The sequence below is a fragment of the Rhamphochromis sp. 'chilingali' genome (genome assembly GCF_963969265.1).
Source record: "Rhamphochromis sp. 'chilingali' genome assembly, chromosome: 8".
NCBI classification, from domain to species: domain Eukaryota; kingdom Metazoa; phylum Chordata; class Actinopteri; order Cichliformes; family Cichlidae; genus Rhamphochromis; species Rhamphochromis sp. 'chilingali'.
The window spans coordinates 24,343,099-24,367,590 of record NC_137935.1 but is presented as its reverse complement, the minus strand read 5'-3'; the positions used below and the strand labels follow the sequence as shown (position 1 = coordinate 24,367,590).

The following is a 24,492-nucleotide window of genomic DNA, read 5'->3' as shown; positions in this document are numbered from 1 at the left end:
AGGAGGTGTTAACTCTAGAGTGGACATTGCAATCTGATTACACAATGTCGGTGTGGGTGTCAAAATGCCAGGGCTTCCATTTCCTTCCAAAACTGAGGCATCCGCTTTGAACAACAGCTTGACATTTCCTCTCTACCTCAGCGCAGCTCTTCTGATTTCTCTGTTTTCTTTTGTGATGAAAGAGAGCACAAACAGCTGCAGGGCAAGTGAAACAGAGGAAAACTATCTGATATGGTCACTGATGGCTGATGATTCCCCACTGGAGGGAGCCTGTCTATATTTTCCAGCTGTCGCGAAGTCAGCTCTTATAGACATTATGCGAAGAAGTCATACTTGTAAGAGCTGCGTCACACACTGCAGTGTGACAACACAGAAGACAGTAATCAGACACGGTTGTGAAGAGAAAGTGACTATATTGTTATATATTGACTAAATATTGTTATTAAGCTGGTTATTACCGGGAGTGACTGTGCTTAGAATAATCCTTCTGCTGTTCCACCTCCAACTGCACTATATCATAGTGTAGTGCAGTGTAGGAAAGATAGGTCACAAATGATTTCATCTTCATCCCTGATTGGCTGAGGTAACCATCATATGTAACTTCTGCTGAAATACAAATTTTCCTGGCCTGAATCATCTGACAGCTTCACCACATTAGCCTGCCCTGCTTGAATACATCTTTACGACAGGGACCAGACTGTATATTCTCCTTTCTATTCCTGCATGCAGCATGATCTATACTGTCTCCACACTCTGCTGTGAACACACATTTACAGTAATAACTCAGCATCACCACCACAGGCCACGGGCGCTTGTTTTATTTTCTGGCTACAAACAGTGCATTAACGACAACTGCAACTACAATCAGTATGCGCTAAGAGAATCTTTAAACATCAACATAAAAAATCTGGTTCAGCCTAAAAAAACACCCCCAAAACAGATTACAATTCTACACTTGAGAGCATCTTGCTTGCCTTGTGCACATAAGCATTTATTTTGAATGAAAACAACAATCTTGAAACGATCAGTCAACAGTAACACTTACTGTTCTTATGGAAAACACTTTTGAAGAGTGAAAAAACACGTCAAGAATGAGGATGGGATTGTTTGACGATGCATCTTATTTGTACTGAATGGACACACAGTGAAGGAAACGAGCACTCCACGACGCTGACAAAGACCTAGTTTTTCTTTACGGTTTTAACCTAAAGTTACCGTCGATGGCTTTGTTGAAGTAATTTTAAAAGTCATCGTCCTAATAAGTTTATAATCTGGCACAACCACATCAGCTCCAGCTATCACATGGGCACACACACACTTTCAGTACATACACTGCTAACAATTTCAGCAAACTGTGAGTTGCAGCAGGACGTGAGTACTGCGCTGATCGTTTAATTGAAAAGTGTTTCAAAGAGTTCTGACACTTAATTTATCTAACCGCAGCTGTTTTTAATAGGTTTATAACATTATTTGAACAAATGATCACTTAACCTGAAACAGCTTTAATGTGAATTAAAATTCAACTTTCAACTTGCCTATGCAAGTTCCACTTTCCATCCACCCATCCTATGGAGCTGAGAAGAAGAAGGACAAGAGAAAGACTACAGGGAAGATTCACAGAGGTGGTGAACAAGTTTTTCTCTTCCTTCTACACTGGCTGCTTTTTCACTCATTTTCAGTCCAGTCCTTGTACCTGACCATTTTAAGAGCAATGTTATTTTGTTTGATGATGAAGCCACCTATCGTCATCATCAAATTGAATCATTCAAGCATAAGAAATGTACCTAAATGTACCTAACTCAAGGGATGAACCAGTTATGTGGTTCACATAACAGATAACTTAGCCAAGAACCGATTTTAAATGGTATCTTTAGGTAAACTGTTATTAAGAGCCGGTTGCAAATACACATCATATGTTCTCATTTCTTTAATTAAATCCATTAAAAATGCCAAAGATAAAATAGTATTTTTGGACCAACAAGATTATTGTGCTCCAGCTGAAAGCCTGGTATAGCTCCACATTTTGTATGTTTCTGTACTGAATGCAAGGTGTCCTTAAAAAGAGCTGTGAAAACCAGAAAAGTAGAGAACAACAGAAGAAGTGGCAAGTCTAAAAAGCAGATGAACAGTATCTGAAAGACGTATCCTTAAGAAATAGGAAAGAAAATAAAGCAAAGACCTGCCACAGAACCTGGGAAATGCACCTGCTCCTTCATTTAATCCATCAACTGTTCACTGAAGCCTCATCAAAAATGGTCTCAGTGGCTGTCAAGAAGCCATTCTTAAGGAAATGAAACGGGGAGAAAAGGCTGAAGTAAGCCAAATTACACAAGTGACAGCATGTTTTATGGTTTGATGAACTTTTGGTTCGAATCATCAACAATATGTACAGAAGACATCGAAAGAAAGGTCTCTACACGAATCTGTTAAACACAGCTGAGCCTCTGTCAGGGTATGGGGCTGCATGTCAAACAGTGAAATTGGGGATCTTGTTAAAATTGGTTTTATTCTTCATTTTTAGAATGACAAACAAACTGCCAATTCATTAAAACACTCTCAGTTGTGGATTGGCCTCCCCAAAGTCCGGACCTCAACGTTATTAAAGCAGAGAGGGATTATTTTGACAGAGAACATAAGAAAAGGCAGCAGAAGAGCCTTGAATGTCCATTAAGGAGCCTGGAGAACTATTCCTAAAGATTACTTAAGAAATGACAAGAAAGCTTTCCTAAGAGAGTTCAGGCTGCGCTGAAGAATAAAGATACCAAAAATTGACTTTCAAGATTACTGGCATTGTACAAACTCAGTTTTTGGACTGTAGGTTCTATTGGCAGTCATTTGCACGCGGGGTCTTGAGGAATCTTGAGGGGTCGGTCAAGACTTTTAGACAGTACTGTACCTTGAAAAGGTCACAAGTTTGTCACAATACTGACACAGAGACACATACAACCATTCCCACTCACATGAATCAACACTAATTACACACACGCATGTGTTTGGACTCTGAAAAGAGACCATAGAAATGGAGGAAACCCATGCAAACATGCAAGCTAAGCTATGTTTTTGCAATACAAGTAGGATAACGCAGATAAGTGTCCCAGTTTTTTACTCAGTACCAGAAACAACAAACTGATCCTAGTGACCAGCAGAAGACCTGACCAAATTAGTGCTCTCCATATAAAAAGTTAACTACTATAGAAAATAGATATTGCTGCACATTATATTCTAAAACAGGTCACATAGTTACTAAAAGCATTGCAAGATGGCCACAAGCAGTCAATAACCACACAATATAACCACACTTCCTTCCATTTGTTACTCTACTCCTATCCTTGCTTCTCACTTTACTGAATCTTCAGAGCAAGATGTCTTAACAATTGTCCCCTCCCTGCACATAATTGACACATTTGAGCTAGTGACTTCAAAACTGTTATGCTCTAAAAATCATAAAAGCCCGCAAGAACTAGCTTGAACTTTTGAATGAACATTCCTGCTTGTACAGTAAACCTCACAGTGAGGGTATAAAAGTTTTTTTCCCCCTACATATGAAAAATAATGTCTGAGCTGAGCAGAGTGAGTGCACATCAGGGGTACACATAATGGGAAAAAAATGAGTTCAAAGTCTTGCAGGAAGACTTGCAGATCATATCTCGCCAAGCTTAAATGTAGCCGGTCAGATAAAATATGCCGCATCTTAAATGTTTTCCTCTTCGTTAACTTGCACTTTTCTTTCTTATGTGGTGTCACAGCTAGTTTAAAGAAGGTAGGAATGCTAATTAACTTGGCACATAAAGACTGTCTAGGAAGAGAAACGGCAGAAAAAAAAGATCTATAACAACCCATTGCTCTGTGGGATATTGAGGGATTCTCCGTCCCTCTCTCTCTCCCTCACTGTGGTAATGGGTTTTCTCTCCCTGGGCTGCCCAAGTACTGTATGTGTGTTGTTATACATATTAATAGCCCAAAGGCGCACACATGCCCACAAACACAAACACAGACCACACATATACGTGGATATATATTAATTAATATGTACTGCCTGAGTATATAGCACTTAAAAGTTAAGCTAAATCCTTTCAAGCATGTCAGATAAGTCACCTCCTTCCAGTTTCTGCAGAATGGTCAAAAATATCATGCAAATACTGTAACTACACACATGGACGTGTCTTCTACTCTTCCTCGTATTCCCATCTACCTGACGACCATGTATGAAAAGCTGAGGACTTATGTATTCTAAAAACGTTTGTCTAGAGTAAGCAATATGTATCCATTAGTGACTTAAACAGAAACTGCCTCCCCTGCTAGCTGTTTGATTATAATTAAATTACATTCTTCCCCAGGGAAAGCAAAATCCTCATGTCTATGTGGTATGCCACAGTGGGAGCCGGTGACACAAAGCGACAGAGGGAGAGACAGAGGGAATGACAAATTATAAACACATGTAATTTAAACGATGCCGTTAAGGAATCAGGAGATAACTGCAGGGAAAACAAACTGCAGAGAAACATTCGAATGTGCAGCAGACACTGTCGCATCATGAATACTGTAAACATTCACAGCATTGCTCCTTTTTTGGGGGGTTTATTTGTATATATATATTGTGGCCGTCTGTGCAAGACAAACAAACTAAACAAACAGAAAAAAAAGTTGTACAAAAATAGTGCTAATTCGTTCGTTTATTCATCGTGAGAACCGGCCGTGCGCTTTCATTGCTGTTCGATGGCAGGATGATAAGAGGGAAGGAGACCTTATGTATCAGCAGTCGAGTCGTTGTCGTGGGACAATCAAGGAACCTCGGGAGACAACTTGGCACACGCCACCTCTTCAACCACAGTGTTTGCGCTTTCGCGAGTTTGACAATCTGATTCGCCTCAAGGTCTGGGTAAGAAATGACTCGGGATTTCTCGTGTGGTTTTGAAAAAGAGATGAATTTCAATTATTCAGAAGGGTAAAAAGGAAGGAGGCTTTGAATGTCAAATAACAATTCGGGCAAAGAGGTGGTGGGTAAGAAAAACAACAACAACAAAAAAAACAAGAGAGAGAGTGTGAGAGAGAGGAAGAGAGATGAAGAATATGAACAAATAAAAGACTAGAAGACATTGGAAACTTACTTGAATTAAGTCTGCAGGGACTGAATAAACATGCTATTTCAGCTTTGTTCCATGTTTCCCAGTGTGCTCTGAGTTGTGTTGTAATCTTTATTAAAACAATCCGTCTTCTTTCTCTCGTGGCAGCATTTTCACAAAGAACACAATCTCCACAGATGCATGAGCAGAAACGAGATGCATCAAGATACGCCAGCACACTGGATATGGTGGATTCTGTTTACATATTAAGGCTGCAGAAAAGATGCCAGTATATGTTCAAAAGGATGGGAGAGAAAAGAATTACACATGAATTTTCCTCTTCTCTGCCTTGATTCCAGCTGAATTCCTGGCTGAAAATGAGGGGGGTTCATTGCAGTTCATAGAAAGTCATGGTTCTGATCTTGTGCTGGAGGGAATACTGGTATCCCATTCTTTCTGATATGCAAAACTAGCGTCTGGATTTTGAAAAGAAAATCTTAAAACACACTGTTTGCTACTTGATGTATCTTCATCCCCAAATGAGCACCAGTGTTGCTTACAGGCAAACTCTTTTGTTAGCTTTCAAAATGTGCATTGACACACTGTGAGAATTAACTCAACATCATCTCGTTGCCGGCATTGTAAAGCTGGATTGTTTTGTTTGGGGTTTTTTCTTGTTTCTTTTTTCCCCCTTTGGTTTTGCACAGGTTTCTTTCAGATGGACAAGAGGGAAAATAAGAAACATGTAAATCCCACAACTAAGAACCTCTGCCACACCGAAGCATGCGCCATGAATATCAAGCACTGGTAATGAAGTCATTTGTTTGAGAGTTGCCAGGTCTCCCACCAAGGCTGGTATTCATTAGTCAGTCAGTGCCTCAGAAAACACAGCTTCCCTGTGACTCACGCAGAATATAATTAGCATTTAAGTACATTTCACCTGTTTATGAAACGTGCGCCAGATCGTGACAACACAAAGTCTGTTTTTTTTTTTTTTCCTGTTTCATCAGCTGCCACAGTAATGATAGCTAACGAAACGAACTGGGTTTTTATCACGTTACCTTTGTTAGCAAAATTCATTTGCATGAGCATCATTTTATGGAACGCTCCTTTGCCGTGTATGCTGGTTTGTGTTTTGTTACTATGCTTGCCTGATAAAATTAGCTGTCTCTAAGAAACAGATACATTCAATGAAAAAGACTCGAGAAGAGAAATGCAGTTATATATTCTGTTGGAAGCTGCACAGAGGAAGATTTATATAAACTACAAAGGAAGCTGGATACAGAATCTTGTGACAAGTTGCTGTCTTCCTGCTGCCATTGACCTCAGACCTGAACACTCACACTTCTATTTGCATGCACTTCACAGCTTCGTGGAGGTGTATCAATACCCGTTTTTGTGTAAGACATGCAAATATTGCAGCTTACCATTGACGGTAAGAGAAACCTCCTTCTCCCCTGCTCCAACACGTGGCACGACGGCACGGCAAACGTATTTCCCAGCGTCCTCCTGTCTCACGGATTTCAGTGTCAGGAGGTTCTCGTTGCTAAGAACCTGCGGCAAAGAAGTCAAAGATCATCAAATGTAGCGACTCCAAAGTCACCTTTGCATTTGTGATGGCAGCAAAGCAGCGCTAACAGAAGAAAAAAAAAAAAAACAAGGCAGCACACGAACCATTTAATACCTTAAAGGTCACCTCTTCTCAATTATTAAAATCCAATTTAGGGTCTGAGCTCAGGCGAGTAAAGCTTTGGCCTTTAATGTTGACAAAAGAAAAGGTGGAATGAGACTGAATTTGAGGATCAAATCAATGGATCTCACTTGAGAGCAGGTCACCAGGAGGCTGGGACAAAAAAAATTAGGTCTAATGGAACTTTACAAACCACTGAGCTATGATAGAAAAAAATAACCCAAAGTACTTTGCAGAAACAAGTTCAGGAATAATTACAAAAAAGTTTGCTCTCGGCTGTATTATGTGATTATATAAGGTTTAAGTTAGCCTTTATCAATGCAAACTGAAATACTCACCACCCCAGAGCCTCTTTTCATCCACACGATGGTAAGAGAGGGATTTCCTGTCCAGGCACAGTTGAACACAGCATCAGATCCAAGGTCAACCTGCAAGGACTGAGGCTCTGCAGCCATGCGAGGGCCAACTATTGGGAAAAAAACAAAACAAGAAAAACATCCATAGATCCATAAATAAAGACCCGAGTTCTTTGAGCTCAGTGTCACAACATGTAACGCAGCAATGCATTATTCCGCTGCTGGCATTAAAGGAATGCATGTAGGATTACTGAAGGAGAAACTCACAGTAGACATCAACATTGCGACTGATGTTGGTGCTGCCGAGAGGGTTGGTAACCTCGCATGACACAGGCTCCGTAAAGAAGGAGTGATCCACGATGACCTCGTATGTGTCCCCGGAGACCTCCTTAATTATACTTCCCCCTTTGGCCCACCTGGTGTTAGGATAGATGTCGGGACGGGTGTGAGGAAAATTAAGGAAAAGGAGAAAACACATTAAGACAGGTTTCTCACACCTTCTTGTGTCGGTGGTGTTCCTTTTGTGTAAATAAATCATCATTCTGGGGCTGGTTTTCTGTGCTGGCTTCAGCATATTTTTGTGGCAGCCCTCCATGCAGTGACAAGCTCCCTGGCAACTCGGAGCAGACAGCACGTTCCTCATTACGCCAGACAGAGAGTGCCGGAGCACTACAGAATGACAAATGGTTAGCTCCTCCACCTTTGAAGACATTGCTTGACACGTACTGTATTAAACACAACAGCTGACGTTAATAAATTGGCATGGGATCGCATTAAAAAGCATCTGTTTGTGTTTGTGAATGATAGCCGGTGTGACGATGACACAGACCCCCCTCCCCCGACATGTTCAGGTGAGACTTTTATGATGTCACGGGCAGTGGCGTCTCACTCGGCGTGGCGCGGATGGCTCACTGCTGCCGCGACAGACAAGGTCCATTTATAAAAATGAAGCAAAGGCGCATGTGGATGTGCCGGATCGCTCTGGAAAAATTTAGACAGTGCTGTGGGGCATGCAATGCATCATGCACGCTGATATCTTCCACAGTAAATATGTGGCTGCATGCTGATGTGGCAAATGAAAACAATGACAGCGGCGCCAGTGCTTGTCTCCATTTTATATTCCTGCCAGTACCGAGAAGAGTTTTCATGGGATAGGGAACTCATTTGTTTTCCATGGCTAAGCTGGCCCCATGCTTGACTAAAAATCATTTAAATGAGAACAGATTACCTCATTCAATCAGTAAGTGAATTGAAGCAGAATTCTAATTGGGCTTCATGGGATTTTTTTTTCTTTCCCATGCTCGCTTATTTTAGGCAGTAGATCTTTTCCGAGCCGTGTTTTTGTGTGACAACAATACAGCTGAGAGCACTGCAACACCTGCGCTTCCAAAAATAATGAAATTAGGGCAGACAGGTGTTTTAGGCCTGTCTAATCAAGTAGTATTGATGTTTGCGAACTGGTCAGCTCGTGGGAGGATTACAACACACAAACTGAATATAACACAGTATGGCTGTAAATCTGCAAAGTCCAATCATTCGAGTAGCAGAGCATTACCCACAATGATACTTAGGATGTAGATTCTATACATTTCCAGATAAAAATAATGTGAAAACCATTATGTTAATGATGATGACTGCTGATGTTCCCATCATTCTGAATATGATTATTATTTTTTCAGCTGCTGTTTAGATGACTTGGATGATACAGATGTTGATGGCGAAGACGTTATTAATTACACTTGCGATGTTCTGGTAATCAGGATGAAGACAATAATAATGATGATTAGGATGATGACAATGATGATGTCGATGATGACACTGATTACTGAACAAAGAGCACGATGAAGGAGGATGAAGTACAGGAATTAGACTGGCAAACGGTTCCCAGTTTACTCTTGCTCTTGGAAGCAGCTACTGACAAAACCAAGCAGCAACTTCCAGCACTGAAGAAAAATGAAACTAAAGTGGGTCAAGTGGCTGGCCACTTGATGTTTGCTCCACGATTGAGTAAATCCCCATAGAACTTCATTTTAAACAGCAGAAAGAAATAAGTAACTAAGGCGGTAAGCCAGGCTTTCTAAAAACAGTTTGCCTACACTCATCATGTGGATGAATTTCATGGTAACTTTGGCCTTTTAATGATTGCTTTAAACTTTTCTCTTATCAGGTTGTAATAATAATATTAACAGCATATACCTTTAAAGATTTTCAAAGCTAGGATTGGGTGCATTATTTATTTCATTTATTAAATGATTTATTTTCTCTAATCCACACAGGGTAAAAAGTATGGTTTGACCCTTGGTTAATGTCCGTTAGCAAGTTGCACCTCGACCAGAAGCTTTTAGTAGCCATCAGCAAGCTTCTGGCATAATTCTGGCTGGATATTTCATCGCCCCTCTTGGCAGAATTGGTCGAGTTCATTTAACTTAGTTGGTTATTTGGCACACACCCTGCTTTTCAACATAGTCGCCAAATTTTCAAGGGTTGAGGTCATTAAATAAATTAATAAAACTAATTTTCTTTAATGTGTTCTTGAAATTCAGAAGAAAGCATGAAATTCAAGAGCAAAAAAGAGCATAAGAGGATAAAGTGCAACAGTTTAAGTAAATTTCACAAGTTATAAACCACGAAGATTATTTGATCCGAAAGCTTTGAAACAAGTAAAGTGACTCAGTAGATGGTTCATGACTGAAGATAAAGAGCAAAAACAACACAAACAGTGATGCTATGACATCTGCATTTACATAACACTATGCCACCGTTTCACTTTACCAGGGCATACTGTAGGAGTCGTAATGGGGTAAGCACAGATGTTCAGGCAGCCGGCTGCTCCCGAGTGGAGGCTGCGGCTGCCAGGTTTGGGAGCCTTTGACAGTGTTAGAGGGAGCAGAGACAGAACGCCGTCGTCCGCGGGGAGCATGGAAGCTCTGTTGGTGTGCTGGGCCTTGTCCAAGGCTCATGTCTAAACATAGCTGGAGCAGGCTAACACAAACACCTGCATTCCCTTTGGGAGGTTAGAAGGGCCAGTGCGAGCTTACTCAGTAGCTGACTCACTTTACACTGCTGTGTTCTAGTCAGGGATTTGATTCAGACAAAGGGTGTGAATCCTGTGTGCCTGAGTGTCTCTGTGCATGGGCATGTGTCTACGTGTGAACGCGCAGGTTTGTACAATGTGTGCGTGTGTTTGTAATGTTCATGGGTGTGTAAGTTAATAGTGTTATACAGATAAAAGGTCTGCCGTTAATGGAAGCTGAGGGTGAAAGTGACGTGGAGTTGGGGGAGGGGGGTGTATTTGCTGAATGTGATTAAGGCAATAAAACAATAACAATTAAATTAGGCAGGTATCTGTGCCATCAGCATTGAGACTCACAGTAAATCAGGCCCTACAGTTATTATCAGCATGGTTAAGCACGGCACAGCGCCGTTCTATTCTGCCTTCCATGCATATTGAAAGTGATGACTACTCTCAGAAGAACGTAAAATAAATATGCAGGTTTAGTAATAGCGTAGAGCCATTTTGACATGGACATAAATTATAGAGCTATTTTTTGATCTACGGAGAAACCGAAGCAGGTTCTACAGATATCGATTTGACAAATAATAAAAGTGTTTTGTGGGTCCTTAAAAGTTTAGGATAACCTCAAAAAAGTTAGGAATATTTTAGACCAACCAACCTTTCCAAGGTGCAGTCAGGGACTTTTTTCCCCACACAATCTTTATTTGTCTAGCAGTTTACTCATTTAGATTTATGCCAAGCTTTAGGTGGGGACTATTAAAACAGTTTAGTTTAGTCTGAGCTTTTTTACTTCCCTCACCTTGACTTGTATATTTGCAGAAATGGTGCACGATGGTGCGTTTGCAAATATGCTCTGAATTACAGAGACAATTCTTTTTGGCATTTTTGTACATAACATTTTTTCTTTTCTCTTATTTCAATGAGGATTATGATGAATGTAAAAATTAGCCATGTCCCAAGCTTGTATTGATTTTGGGTATGGTCACAGCAGCGTAAGCCATGCAAGCGATCCATCCAGCAGTAGCAACAACAACAGCGCTTAAGTGTTGGGAGGACTGGGATGTTATTTGTTACAGTGTCATGCAAAGGAATGGGTTTTGCAGTTGCTCTGTGCACAGCTATGCTGTATCGGCAGATGAGGGACCTGATTTGCTTTGTTTGTTATTCTTTCTCTTCTCTCTGGTGGCTTCTTGTTTGGATCCGAGAAAACCTTGTGTGCTAGCTGCGTGATTCTGATGTTTGCCAGTTATCTCTCCCAACCATTATAAACAGTAATGAAGATGTTCCAACCCACTCGTCTTCCCCTCCTGGAGTATGTTGATTCCCTGACTGCCAGCGGAAACACATGCCAGTTACTCTTATTTCACTCTTTTGAGCATTGCATTTATCTTCACTTCCAACAGTCTCCTTCTTTCCTCTTTGCTCTTGAACTGTGATCTGGCACAAGTTCATGCATTTCAGGTATGGAAATATGTCTTATTACCGTTGCTATGTTTAAGCACGAGAGGTTATGAACAGCAGAAGGCACCATTCCTTTGACTAGTGCCCCCACTATCTTGGGTCTGTGTCTCAGGAGTCTATTGAACTGGAGGATGGCAAAGTGGTGCAGTGCACACTGGGAATGGATGGCACTCCCGGGAATGGAAAAGAAACCATCCGTCTAAGAACTCTTGTGTCCTTGTACTATATCTGATCTGGGGTAGACAGAGTGTATTAGTACTGAATAATGGCCCCACACTGCTTGACCAGCTTCCTGCTCTCCTCTGTGATATTGTTCTCTAGAGGGGAAATTTGTGAGGGTCTCTCCCTAGTCAAAGCCTATCAGGAAAGCGATATGATTCCCAAATTTTCTCAGTCTACCGTGACCTGAACGGCAACGGTCCATGGAAGTCCTAAAGTGCTTGTACAAATTGCAGATAAATCTGAATGAGGGACTATGAAACTGTGTAACTGTCAAAAAGAGTAAAATTTTAAATAATGGCAATTATTAGTCTGATTATGGTTTCTAAATCCCACTGTGGATTGTGCCAATAACAGTGGGGCGAGGAGAGAGAAAGGAAAAGAAATAATAAGATTTAAAAGAGGGGATATGGCACTTTTAGTCTCTTTTCTCTCAAGCTTTAAGCATAGCTTCCGAACCATTTTTCCTTTTTTAGTTTGTCAAACTAGAAGAAAAAGTTATCTCAACTGCCATTGAATTTTAGCTCTCGATACCCCGGGGAGAAGTCTGGCTCTCGCATTGATCCAGTCTTATAACAATAGAGGTGAAATCCCTTTTGCAGGTAAGATAGACGTTCTGTCTCTGCTGTGCACCTAGACAATCAAATACAAACCTTGTTTTCCACAATATCACTGCCCTTCCTCCCCTTTTCTTTTTCAAAAGGGCAGGATCCATCAAAAGGCAACATCTCTGTTTTGCCACCTGTGAGTATGTTGTACATCCATTTCATTTCCCAGTACCATTACAAGATTCTGAGCCAGCCAATTCCCTTTGCTATCGATTTCACTCCATTTATTTTTTGCCGGGTTTTAAAAACCTCCCACACAGAAAACCATCTCTTGACAAATCACTTCAGTATTACACTTCTGGAAGGCTGTGCGAAGGCTTTATGAGAATAATTAATGTCCACTTCCTTGTGCCATTACAATTACTGATGTAAGAAAAAAAAAATAAACACAGGCTAACATGTACAACTGAGAACGAGCCAAGATTTAACAGACAAAGAGGGCAACTGCTGAGGAAAAGCAGTGCATTAGAAATTAATTGTTTCTGTTTTTACTTTGATATTAAACCTGCCAGGTTAGTTGAGTGGTTGTGTGTCCACCAACATATCGGTTAAAATAGATACTTGAATGAACTTTACCATTATTTTAATGCACTCTAATGTAATCTAGCGGCTTGATGATATTTTATCAATACTCTGTCTGGCAGTCTACTTAAAAAACAGAAAAAAGAAAAGATTTGTTTGTTTAGCTGAAGCACGAGATGTGTATGTCTGACAAATACACAGAACAGATTTGAAGTAAACACACAGTATACAGCCTTCTAAGCTTGTATAGTTGCAGTACAATAAAAAAAAACGGGAGGGGAAAATAAAAACCTCCAAACGCTTCTTATTTGAACAGCGGCTTCAAAAACGGTGAAATCCCATGACATTTTGGGCATTTTTTGGCTCTTGGTACTTTAGATAAAATGAACTGAAAGGGATTTTTGTCAACAACCTTGACATAACAGCTGAAACTGAAAACATGTTCTGAAAACTGTCAGGAAACTTCCCGAAGATGAAAGAAAGCATATACGGGCCCCGGCGATGTTATCAGTCTTCAAGCCATTCAAGTGGTTTTCAGTGGCACCCTAATCTGTCCCTTTTGCTGCACCGGGCTGCTGAAGAACCTTTGCATTCTTGCACAGACACACAGATTTCCCCAATCTGCAGTCTTTGTCCCTTTTAAAGGCATCCAAATACACAAATATGTCTCTGCCCCGCACCACTCAGAAGCACCCGTCACAATGCTTCACAGTGGTGACAACATAAGATAAGCTGGGATCTGTCTACAAGAACTTGCGTTTCTTTTTTAATTAGACTAATGTCTGCCTCGTGATGAAGAGTTTGCTCATTCTGATCTGTTAACTTCGCTCTTTATTCTGTTCTAATGTGATGATTTAACCGAGTGAGTCAGTAAAATTGCTACATCTTGTGACACATCTTGCTGTGACCCTCACAATAAAACACTGAATCCAAGCGCGATAATAATATCCAATCTTTCAAACATGTGACTCATTTAAAAATACAACGAAAATAAAAATTATGTACGAGCCCTGCACGAAAACACTACGGGACATTTCAAGTTCAAGGGAGGTGAACAGCTCTACAACAAAGCCCTGCACTGGTTTATTGCAGCTCAGTAAAACATGAAGGTTTCTAAGGTGTATTTTTTGGCGAAACGTCCCTTTTCGTCTCTTCATTTTAAAGTGTGGGCATATATAATGGTGTCATGACATCATAAGGAGCTGGCTGACAATGATGAATGTGATCAATAATGAAGCGTTAATTCTGACTCTGTGTGAAAATGTATCATCCGCTGGCAACGTCAATTAGAAAAGACGTCATTTAAAGTTTACCGTGGTGCGTTGTTCTTGTACACTATATTATCATGGTTTGAGCATTCATGACTTGTTTTCATACTCTTTAATGATCTCACCTGTAGTGTGTGACAGGAGGGTTGGCCTTTGCGGAGCAGTGGAATTTTACGAGGTTGCCCTCCAGAACAGGCTGAGGCTCCACCGAGAGATTTACAAGTGGGAGATCTATAAAAACATAGAGACACAAAGACAACCAATTACCGAACTGGCAGCCTCCTCAAACATGCTGCAGTGAACTGTAAACCTGAGACAAACACTTTGTTGTCAACACTGTTTGTGGCTGAAAAAGACTCAGCAAGAAAAGTGAAAATTATGTCTAATTTTGCAAAGGAGACAAAATACCCTTATAAATAGTGGGGGGAAACATGCAGCCTCAAAATACAAGACGACCCGCTCCACCCTGCTTTCCTTTAAGCTTGTTGGTGTGGCAGGTGCTGGAGAGGGGGTGTGGCTTGTTTTCCAATCATCAAGGCTGGCAATACCTGGTCTCACTGGACCGGTGCTCTGCAGATATCCTTAGAGTGTAGCTGCTATGTGGCTCCCCAAGGCACCGTTTTGGATTATGGTTTGCTTTCTTGCACTAGCATGCAACACTGCATACACCATTTCATCACTGCATACACTGCATACACCATTTCACCTGTCAATTAACATTGACAGGTAAAAACTATCCTGTGGCAAGTTTGGTTATATTCCACTGAACACAGTGGAAATGGCAGCCATTTAACACATAGCAGTGGCACAAAAAGGTCCCAAGAAGGCAGGAAGGTTAAAATAGATTACAGTGGTAGTTAGAGCAGTTGTGACAAGTTAGCATAGTTTGTTCTCCTAAGTTTTTCAAGCCATATTGTAACCCTGTGAGGTGTAGTTCATCACAAGTGCTAACACTAACCCCAACTTTACCCTAACCCTGTATTTTTAGGGAAAAAAGTAAATAGACTTTGATGTGTGTCAAATAGAATGATTTTTAATTACCTCGCTGCCAAGACTTGCAGAAGAGTGTGTTAAAAACACAAATGACATATTCTCATTGTGCAGAATTAGCAGGGTTAATGCTGGGGTTGGTGTTGTCCCCAAAGACATAATATTCAGAAATATTCATACCGCTCATGAGAAGACTGGGCGCTGTTGTTAAGTAACGCTGTAGTGTGCTTCACAGGTGTGGAGGATAACATGCTATTTTTATTCTCAAATATTATTTCTAAGGAGCAAATCAAAGGAAAACTTGACTTGATAATGAGTTTCGGCTAACGGCAATTTGCACACAGTGAATAGTCCACAGTGCAATACGCTGCAATTAAAATAATGTTATAAGGTACAATTAAAACGGGTGTTACAATTAAAAATATTCACATTATGCAAAATTAATAAACAACTTAATTTGTCCTAATTGACAAAGGTGGGATTCTTTTTGAAGATGTGCATTCATTTCCATATCAAACCCGTCCCGTGTGAAACAAGCAGCTATTTACCTCACCGTTTCACAGACGGAGATTCATTCAGCAGGGTTTCTGTAATTATGCTGGGCACATTTTGTTCAGTGTTGAGAAAATTATCATTTAATATATAAATAACCAGTAGTTGTTCAAGTGTATTAGTATTATTATTGGAAAATCAGGTGAACAAAGTGTTTTGAATTACAACTATTTTTATCCCTTGACTGTAAGTTAGTAAAACCAAATGTAATCTAAGACATGGTGTTATGTGGAAGCACTTTTTTCTGGGATACTAGTGGAATACTGGTAAGGCAGCAGCCACCAGGGGAAAGCGCTGGATCTGAGTTTGTTGCTGGTGTAGCCATCTGTTTCAAAGGTATAGCTGCTCTATGTTCAGTAAAAAAAAAAGAAGAAGGAACTGTGTTTGGATGTGGATGAAGAGCAGTGTGGTCGGCAAAGAGATTCCACATAGAATTAAAGAAACACCCAAACGCCACTGAAATGAAGCCAAACAACTTTGTGTATAGTTATGAAGTGTGATTCTGTACGACTGTGTGTGTGTGTGTGTGTGTGTGTGTGTGTGTGTGTGTGTGTGTGTGTGTGTGTGTGTGTGTGTGTGTGTGGGTATGAAGTGCAGGAAAACTGCTTTTTACCCTGTGGCTGTGCAGATGCTCTAGGCTGGCTCAGCTGCCACAAAAACCCAGAGAGGGGGGTGGTCCAGGTGTCATATTCCTTCCTACTCGCACACCATATTCCCCATCAGCAGACTCATTTCCCTCCAGAACAGTCCTCCCCCCCTCCCACCCCTACCCCACCTCCAACCACCTCCCACCAACTACTCTACCATGAGCTCTTCAAATCCACGAGCTCCACCTGTGCCAGCTCTCCCTGGGCCAATAGAGAAAACAACAATACTGCGGATGGAACAACCGAAGGCCACAGTCAACCAGGCACCGAGCGGCGAACTGTGTGCATCCACGTGTTTGTGAGCGAAGGCAGACATTCAAGGGGTTTTGTGTGCATATGAAAGTGCACATGGGTGTATGTCCTAATAAAACAGGAAAGCCATCCATGCCTCGAGCAATAGTGTTAGCTGCCCAGTACATTTTTTTTCTTAACGTTGCAAGCTGTTAATTGCGTGGACTTAACTGTGGGCAGAGGGGACCTCAGGGGTAAAATGACAGACGTGGCAGTGGTGGAGATGGTAATAAAATTCAGCAAGAATGTGCAAGAGTACAGAGAGAGGCATACATAAAAAGAAAGCAAGAGAGATCTGACGGATGTGTCTATGCTGATAGACACAGTAATGTAGAAGCTAATTCAGAAACCGTTTTCACTAAAAATATTCCTGAACTGTCCTTTTTAACTATGCCAACCTCTTTCTGGCCGCCAAGAGACTTCTAAGGACACAAATGCTCATTACTGTCTCCCCGGCTACAAATTAATGTTCTTTTCAAATGATTGAACTGACCCTCCCTTAAAAAATCCCCCCACTTTCTCTCAGCAAGTGGTAATGTCATGAGGATTTTACATCTATAAGTTACACCAGTAACTTCCTGGATAGCTCCATATCCCCCAAGCCGGAAGCAAAGACAGTCATGGGAGCAACAGCCGTCAAAAGTCTATCAGCAGTGCCCTGGGTGTGGATAAGGGACTGTAGCTTGTCTAACCACTGACCTTTTAGATATGACAGACATCTACTTAATAAAGTCCATGATGTATAAATGCATGAGTTGCTGAGCGAGGGCATTTGAGGCATGATGCGACAGCACATCAATATGCAAGACTGTTAATTCCCAACATTTGTCAAGAGAGTAGTAGCAAGGGAGAGAGAGAGACAGAGAGAGAGAGAAAGGGGGAGGAACGGATGAAAAGAGGAAAAGGGGAATCGTAGGACTGATCGGAGCTTCTGTGAAAACAACAGGATGAATTGGGGAGGGTGGTGTTATAGTTGGCCGACAGCTTTTGATCGGTTAGTTCAAAGTGGAGACCAGATGGTGTTTTTGGAACAATCTTCCAACTTCTCTGTTTCCTGGAGATCGTGCCAGCAAATAAATGCTTTTTTTCCCTTTCTTAAAGCTCAATTTCCAGTCTCTCTGGGTCATTGCAGACAGCTGTTCTCCAGTAGGACCGGCCTCAAACTCCAGTAGCGTCAGATGCCTATGAAGGCTGGGAAAGCTGTTTGTGGGCCGCCCGCTCGTGGCTTCTAGCCTTAACGATATGGGCACACTGTCATGTGGCTGGCTGAGTGGCATACTGCAGAGAGGAACAGACTGACTGACAACCTGAGGTCTAACATTGATCATCTGCTGTTCACATGAGTAAATTCATTGAGAATTTAGTGAGTTTAATGAAGGCAGATGTTATTATTCAATTCATACAGGCGCTTAAATGTGTGCTTCCTCTAGCACATCTGTAGCCAATTACATTCCTGACCATCTCAGTTTTGTTGCTGATGCAAGGGTACGAGCCAGAGATCCTTTATAGCATCTGTGATGTGTTTGGGGTAATGAAAATGTAACATTTAGAAACGATATCTTCACACAGCTTAACATATAAGGAAGATAATTCTGTGCGGATGCATCATAATTCAGAGATTTTTGTGCCCCTTTACCTTTTTACTCAGTCCTTCTCACTTACAAATTCTAACTCAGATAAATTTGCCATTACCTGCTTAATTAAGCACGGAGAGCATGTAGCAGAGCAAGCTACCAAAACAAATCCTCCCCAATTGCACATCTGCATGTTCTTTATTAATTAGTCTCAACAAATGGCATTCATTTTTCCCCCACATGGCTCAGCTTGTTTGCAATGCAAACACATGGAAAACCTTGGTTTTACCCGTCCCTTGTGCATTAATTTCCCACTAGCCTATGTGTTTCAAAGCATATTTCTATGTGGGGCACTGCTTTGCAAAGTATGCAACTGGACTAGAAAATGTTTGAGGAATATTTTAAATAGTTTGATGAGTGGGAACCAGCGGGACATGAAACTGTGGCACCAGAATCGTATTTCACTGCAGTGATATGATTGAAGGGTAGGGGAGTTTACTGATCTAAGTCCAAAGACTGTATTGCAAGTTCAGTCATGCTGCTGTAGAAAACAGCATCAGGGGGTAGCCACCCTTCTGCTATCAAATAATTAAAGTCAGCTAATGGACTCATATGGACAACTGTAGTCAGCAGTCTATCCAGGATTGTGAATCGCCTCTGTTGGCTCTAAATCCCTCTCATTTTGGCAACATCACCAGCGCGCACTGTATTTAGATGCAAATTTGTCCAAACCTGGGTCAGATAACACATGGACGTTGAAGGGAATAAAAAAAAAATGCTGAAGTGGGTGTAAATCATTTCAGTAATGATAAAAGAAAAGAAAGGTTGGTAAATGCATTGGGTTTTAGACGGGTTTAGGCTGTAGAGCAGTGCGCTGGGTCGTGTTTCGATTACGCTATTAGTGAAAAAGGGTACCTGAGCGTAGAAGCCGGCAGAATGGCAAATGTTGAGAGTGGCAGAGGGAATGAGAACGCTTTAATTACTTTTGTTGTCATTCGTATCATCTCACTAATGTGGCCAATTAGATTAGGGAAAAGAAGTGAGACTGTTCATTAATTAATTGTGGTATTTACTCACAACTAGACATCCAACAGGGGTTACCAGCGTATATACAGAGACATCTACATTTTTGGTGAATACACTGCTAATTGAGGATATTTGTTAATTCGCTGTCTTACTGACAACGAGTCGAGAGCATCAATATCAGTTTTATCTCACTGCTTTCAATAAACAGCGATCGCATGAAGTGTCAGATAAATAATTGAAAAACATTATATCTCTGGCTTTTTGGCATCGCTTGACAAAAAGATCCATAATAACCTTTCAGCAGTTCCAGTTAGAGGGAACTGGACTCCATCCTCTGTTTGTTTTGGGTTTTTTACCCATCATAGATTTTTTCAGACCAGACTATTTTAATTCCACTCCTATTTTTTTTTATTTTCGATCAGAAAAATAAAGTTACAGTAAAGCAAATATGAATATTTGTCATTAGGTTTGTCATTAATATCATTCAGTTACCTCATTTGCATTGCAAAGCTGGCATTGTTTCACATATCAGTTATAGAAACATGATATCAACCAAGACAACATAACCTGGCATAACTTTGTCTTATGTGGTTGCTTCTAACGTTGGCTGTCATGAAGCTGTTATGAAACTATTATTAATCACAGTTTCCCTGACCTGAGAGTAAATTGGTCCAATTTGGACAAGTCATTAAAATGTCATTAAGTGTTGCTACATTTTTAAATGACTTTTAAATACCTTATTAAAGGCAATAGGCAGTGGGACAGTTTTCTTTGTGGACTTGCAGAACTATTATTTGGCTTGGCAGCTGGGTAAACAGGTCTCTCTATGAGAGCCAGGCTTCCAGGTTGAGGCTGTTTATTTATTTTGAACACAGAAGCTCAGTGATAGTGCTGTTGCCTTACACCAACAGGGTCCTGGGCATGAACTAGGGGGGCTCTGGAGTTTACATGCAACCCCCCCTCAATGTAAGTTCTCATAATATGCAGCAAATATTAGTCCATTAGATGGTTGTTACCAGCTAATGAAAACTTGTATTGTCTTTCTAAGAACATTAGCATTGCAGTCATGGCCATCTTAACAAACAGCAGCTTATGTGCTAATACTCAAAGGCTTAATGCTTACTATGCTATGTGAAAATAAAATGTTATGAGCTTCACATTGGTAGCTTAATTTGCTATTCTGCTTCTTTAACTCTCCACACGGCCCAACCACAGCAATTTCAAGAGGGCGAATGCTGGACACAAATTTCACAAAGGACCTAAAAAAATACAGCAACAGTGACAGCATATCAGTACAAAAAAGCATAATGGTAACAATGTAATCAGAGTTCAAAAAAATAATTGTAATTTTATATTATTTAAGAACATCACATAGGCTTAATTGTTTACATTTTGAGTGACATTCAAATGACCCTGGTTTAAAAGTAGAATCCAGATACAGTTCAAAGTTATGGAAGTCAAAGGAAATGCAGCAACACTTGATCATACTCAGCTTAAAGAGGTGCAGTTCTGAATCATCAGTGTCTGCCTTGCATTTTTTCTACAAACACTTAACTCTGAAACAATTATGAACATGTATTGTTACATTCTTACGCTTGCCTGGTTTTTCCTCTAAAATAGAACACCCAAGAACAACTGTAAAGCAGAAACTGCAGAGAGTTACATATAACTCATAAGGTGACAGGAAGCTCCTGAAGGAACCCTTGCCTTGATAGGTAGGGTGATGGCTTTCAGCTTCTCTGAGAAAAGTCTCACTAAAAAAATATTACCGTGGAATAAAGAAATAGGTTCGCCTTCTAATATCACTCTTGCTCTGAATAAGATGTAACATGCTCTCTTGTTTGAACATATCATCATTATGATTCATTAAACCAAGTTACTATTGTTAGTATAACAAAATAAAAATAAAAAGCATGCACGCAAATACAAAAGGATCATCGTATATCTGTATGGCTGCTGTGTTCAGGTATCACGGGCATGGGATATTTGGTTACATCTGAAACATAAGATTTGTTCAGGATTGGGTGTTAGCTCTCTTGTTTGTCACTTTTTCCTTATTTGCTGCCACTACACTGCGCTTTGTTTCATGCGATGCGATGTACAGCAGTCCTGTACACTTACTGAAGGCAGACGTTTCAGTCTTTCCTTTGTAACCCATCGCCCGACTGTACCTTTCTTCCCACTACAAACTGCTATTTGCTCATTTGTGGTGTGGACTCCATGCAAAGTATGTACTTCTACACAAAACAGCAAAGCAATAACAAACACACAAATCCCAGATCCATTTTAAAATCCCCGCAAAATGTGTCCGAGAAACCCATATGGAGAACATAACTAGTGAAGTCTTCTGCAATTTTCTGCATTATGACATTCCAGCAGACTTTTTGCCCTCAAGAAACAAAGTAACAAAAGATAGCGCTACCGTGTCTGCACATACACTGCTGAAGGTGTATTTGTGTGTCTGTGCAAGAGAGAGAGAGCAAATGTGTGCAGTTTCTGAGTAGAAACTCATGAGGTCGAGAGACAATTAAAAGGAATAGAGGAATTATCATACAGTGAAGTCATCGACCCAGCTAAGGTGGTTATGAGTTACTGATAAAAACAACAACTGTACTTGTATGATGCTAATTAATGTTTATCATTCTGGCAGTTCCTGCTGTTGAAACTTTGTCATGTGAGGACAGTGTCTTGGTAATTAACTTGTCCTTTATGGACTAGGCTTTGAGGAAGATCAAGCTCTTGAATTAGAGCACAGCTTGTGTTTATTTCCTCTTGTATAAGGAAAGAACTTTAGTGTGACGGCACCACCTTATAATGTTCCATTCCTGTCTTTAACACTTTTCTGAAGACGTTATATTTACAGCATGTTTGGTGAATAGTCAGGTCTTTAAAGCATAATCTTTTTGCACTTGTGTTACAGATGTTGTTGCTAAGCCAGAACCCTTGCAACCAAATAAGGCTGCACTGAAATTAAACAGATTGATATCGAGCACAAATGAATCAAAGTTCAACTGAAGCAAGTTTTATTTCAGTGGCAACTTAATTTAGAAGCGGATCTCAGCACAAACTGTAGGTTCTGCTGAACTGTGCTGAACATTACCTGTCAAATCTGGGAGAGGGCGGGGGAGGTGAGAACGAGGGAGACAAGAGCCTTGTGGGAGACAATTTGAATCTTGACAATTAGTCTCTGCTGTCGCTTGGTTTGATCTCACACTGTGAAAAATGTTTTCAGGAGCTTTAATTGTGTAAAGAGCACATTTTGGAATGCTAATTAGAAACCTGCTCCACTCATTTTTCAGGGTTAAATCATACATTCAGAAGCGAGGATGATGCTATGATGGCAAGCATTTATCACAGACGCATCATTATACATGGTGACAAATCAGTTTACATGTGGGATGACTTCCCTCTCTGACTGCATGACAAAAATGAAGAGGGCAAACTGAAAGAGTTGCAAACACTAACAATTGTTAATCATTTTTTACCCCCACGCCTGAGTTGGCCTGATCGTGTCGTGCCCGCTCTTGCCATGCTTGCCTCTTGTGGTGTGCATAATGAAAAGAATGGAGCCGTCAGTCATAATGGCTCTCTAAATAGCATTTTCTGCTTTATTAGTCATACTTAATGGTGTTGAAGGGGTTGTGAGTGATGCAAAATCCCTTTGTTCAGAGCCCTTCTCTTACTGTGAATGCTTCTTGATCGAAAAAAGATTCCCTGACAATTGAGGCTCAATGTGTTTTACACGCTGGGCTTACTTTGCCTATTTTAGAGGGGAACTGTAGATGTTCTCATCAAAAAGATTGATGGCATGAGCATGGAAATAAAAGAGGTGGATACAGTTTGCACAGTACCATAACAGGCAGTGCCACAGCAGGTAGGTAGATGGACCAAAAAAAGGAGGCTCCATTCATTTTAGATAGACGGCGCCTTTGATATTGCATCAGAACAAACAAATGGAAAAAAAAGAAAAACAGTAATACAGCACCAATCCATACGCTGGATTACTATATGTAAGTAAAAATGGAAACCAATTATAAATATTCACCAGAGCCGAAAATGAATGCTTGATTTTCACACTGTTAGCCACGTAGGTATTTGACAGTGTCTTGACTCTACATGTGAGAAATACCTCATATACAGTATTTAGAAATGCATGTTTTAAGCTGACCCTTTGCCCACTGATATTCTTCACAGATGAGAATAACAGAGAGAAGAAGAAGTGGTATGCTTACGCTGAATGTCAATTGTGACACTGGTCTCCTTGCCGAAGGGGACTGCCTTGTTGGAGGCCTTACAGATGATCTGCTGACCTGTCTCAATGTTGGAAGGCGATAGGTAGAGTGTGCTTACGGTGCTTTCCCTCTTGCCATCCCGGAGCAAGGTCTGAAAAGAGGGAAGAAATACAGAGCAAAGTTAAGACAGTTCTGTGGATGAATGCTTAAGCCTCTAAATCTATGCCAAGTTTGTTTTGTTGTTCTAATGGATTACCATAGTGGGACCTTGGATTGGCTTTATCATAATCAATAAATAGAACCTGAGCTATTTTTATGCTGAGCAGAGTACTGAACTCCAAATGCTGCAGAATCCGAGGGATATTGGATTGTATCTTCAATAGTCCCAATTCAACCTGGGATTATAAATTGTTTAAGTGACGCACAAACAGAGAAAAGAGGCGGAAGAAACGCTTTGCTGGATAAGCTTTGATGGAAAAGGTATAAAATTGTTGCAAAAAGGCAGAAAATTTATGTATACACAAATCTACTCCCTTGGGGATCCAGAGACAAACCCTCAGAACACTCTAGCCTGTAGTTTTACTGCAAAGCAGATTGATATAAAAAAAAAAGTAGAAATATATTTCTTGAGTTTGCTTTTGTGTGTCTGGAGAGCTGCGCTCTAGTGCATGGCTTGTCATACTCCACAAAGGAAATCAATCTTCTTTTCAGCGTTCATCCTCTGAGCCCTACATTGTGGAAGCCATCTGGAATCAGTTGGTAGCGCTCAGTAGCTCTCACGCTCCCTCAAACACTCAGGGGAGGGCTCTGGGAGTCTATGTTAACCAGTGCGGGACAAAACAAAGTCACTGACTAGAACAAATTGCTTGGGCAACAGGGCACAGTGTGGTCAACCACAAAGTCAGGATGCATTTCCCTGCCATCTTTTTAAAGCAGGCTCACTGTTGCTCTGCATTTCTTGAAGACACAAAAAAGAC

The 24,492-nt window shown here is 40.7% G+C and overlaps 1 protein-coding gene across 13 annotated transcripts in view; it reads right to left on the bottom strand.

Moving 5' to 3' along the window:
- Positions 1 to 24,492, bottom strand: part of kirrel3b (kirre like nephrin family adhesion molecule 3b) — a 167,491-nt gene that overhangs the window by 18,535 nt on the left and 124,464 nt on the right. For all 13 annotated transcript variants that reach the window (XM_080888182.1, XM_080888187.1, XM_080888194.1 and 10 more), the window contains exons 6-10: positions 23,516 to 23,666; positions 14,329 to 14,434; positions 7,377 to 7,525; positions 7,092 to 7,219; positions 6,491 to 6,617 (exon numbers count right to left, since the gene is read on the bottom strand). In XM_080888182.1, the coding sequence (XP_080744308.1) occupies positions 6,491 to 6,617; positions 7,092 to 7,219; positions 7,377 to 7,525; positions 14,329 to 14,434; positions 23,516 to 23,666 (661 nt within the window). The remainder of the gene's footprint in view (positions 1 to 6,490; positions 6,618 to 7,091; positions 7,220 to 7,376; positions 7,526 to 14,328; positions 14,435 to 23,515; positions 23,667 to 24,492) is intronic.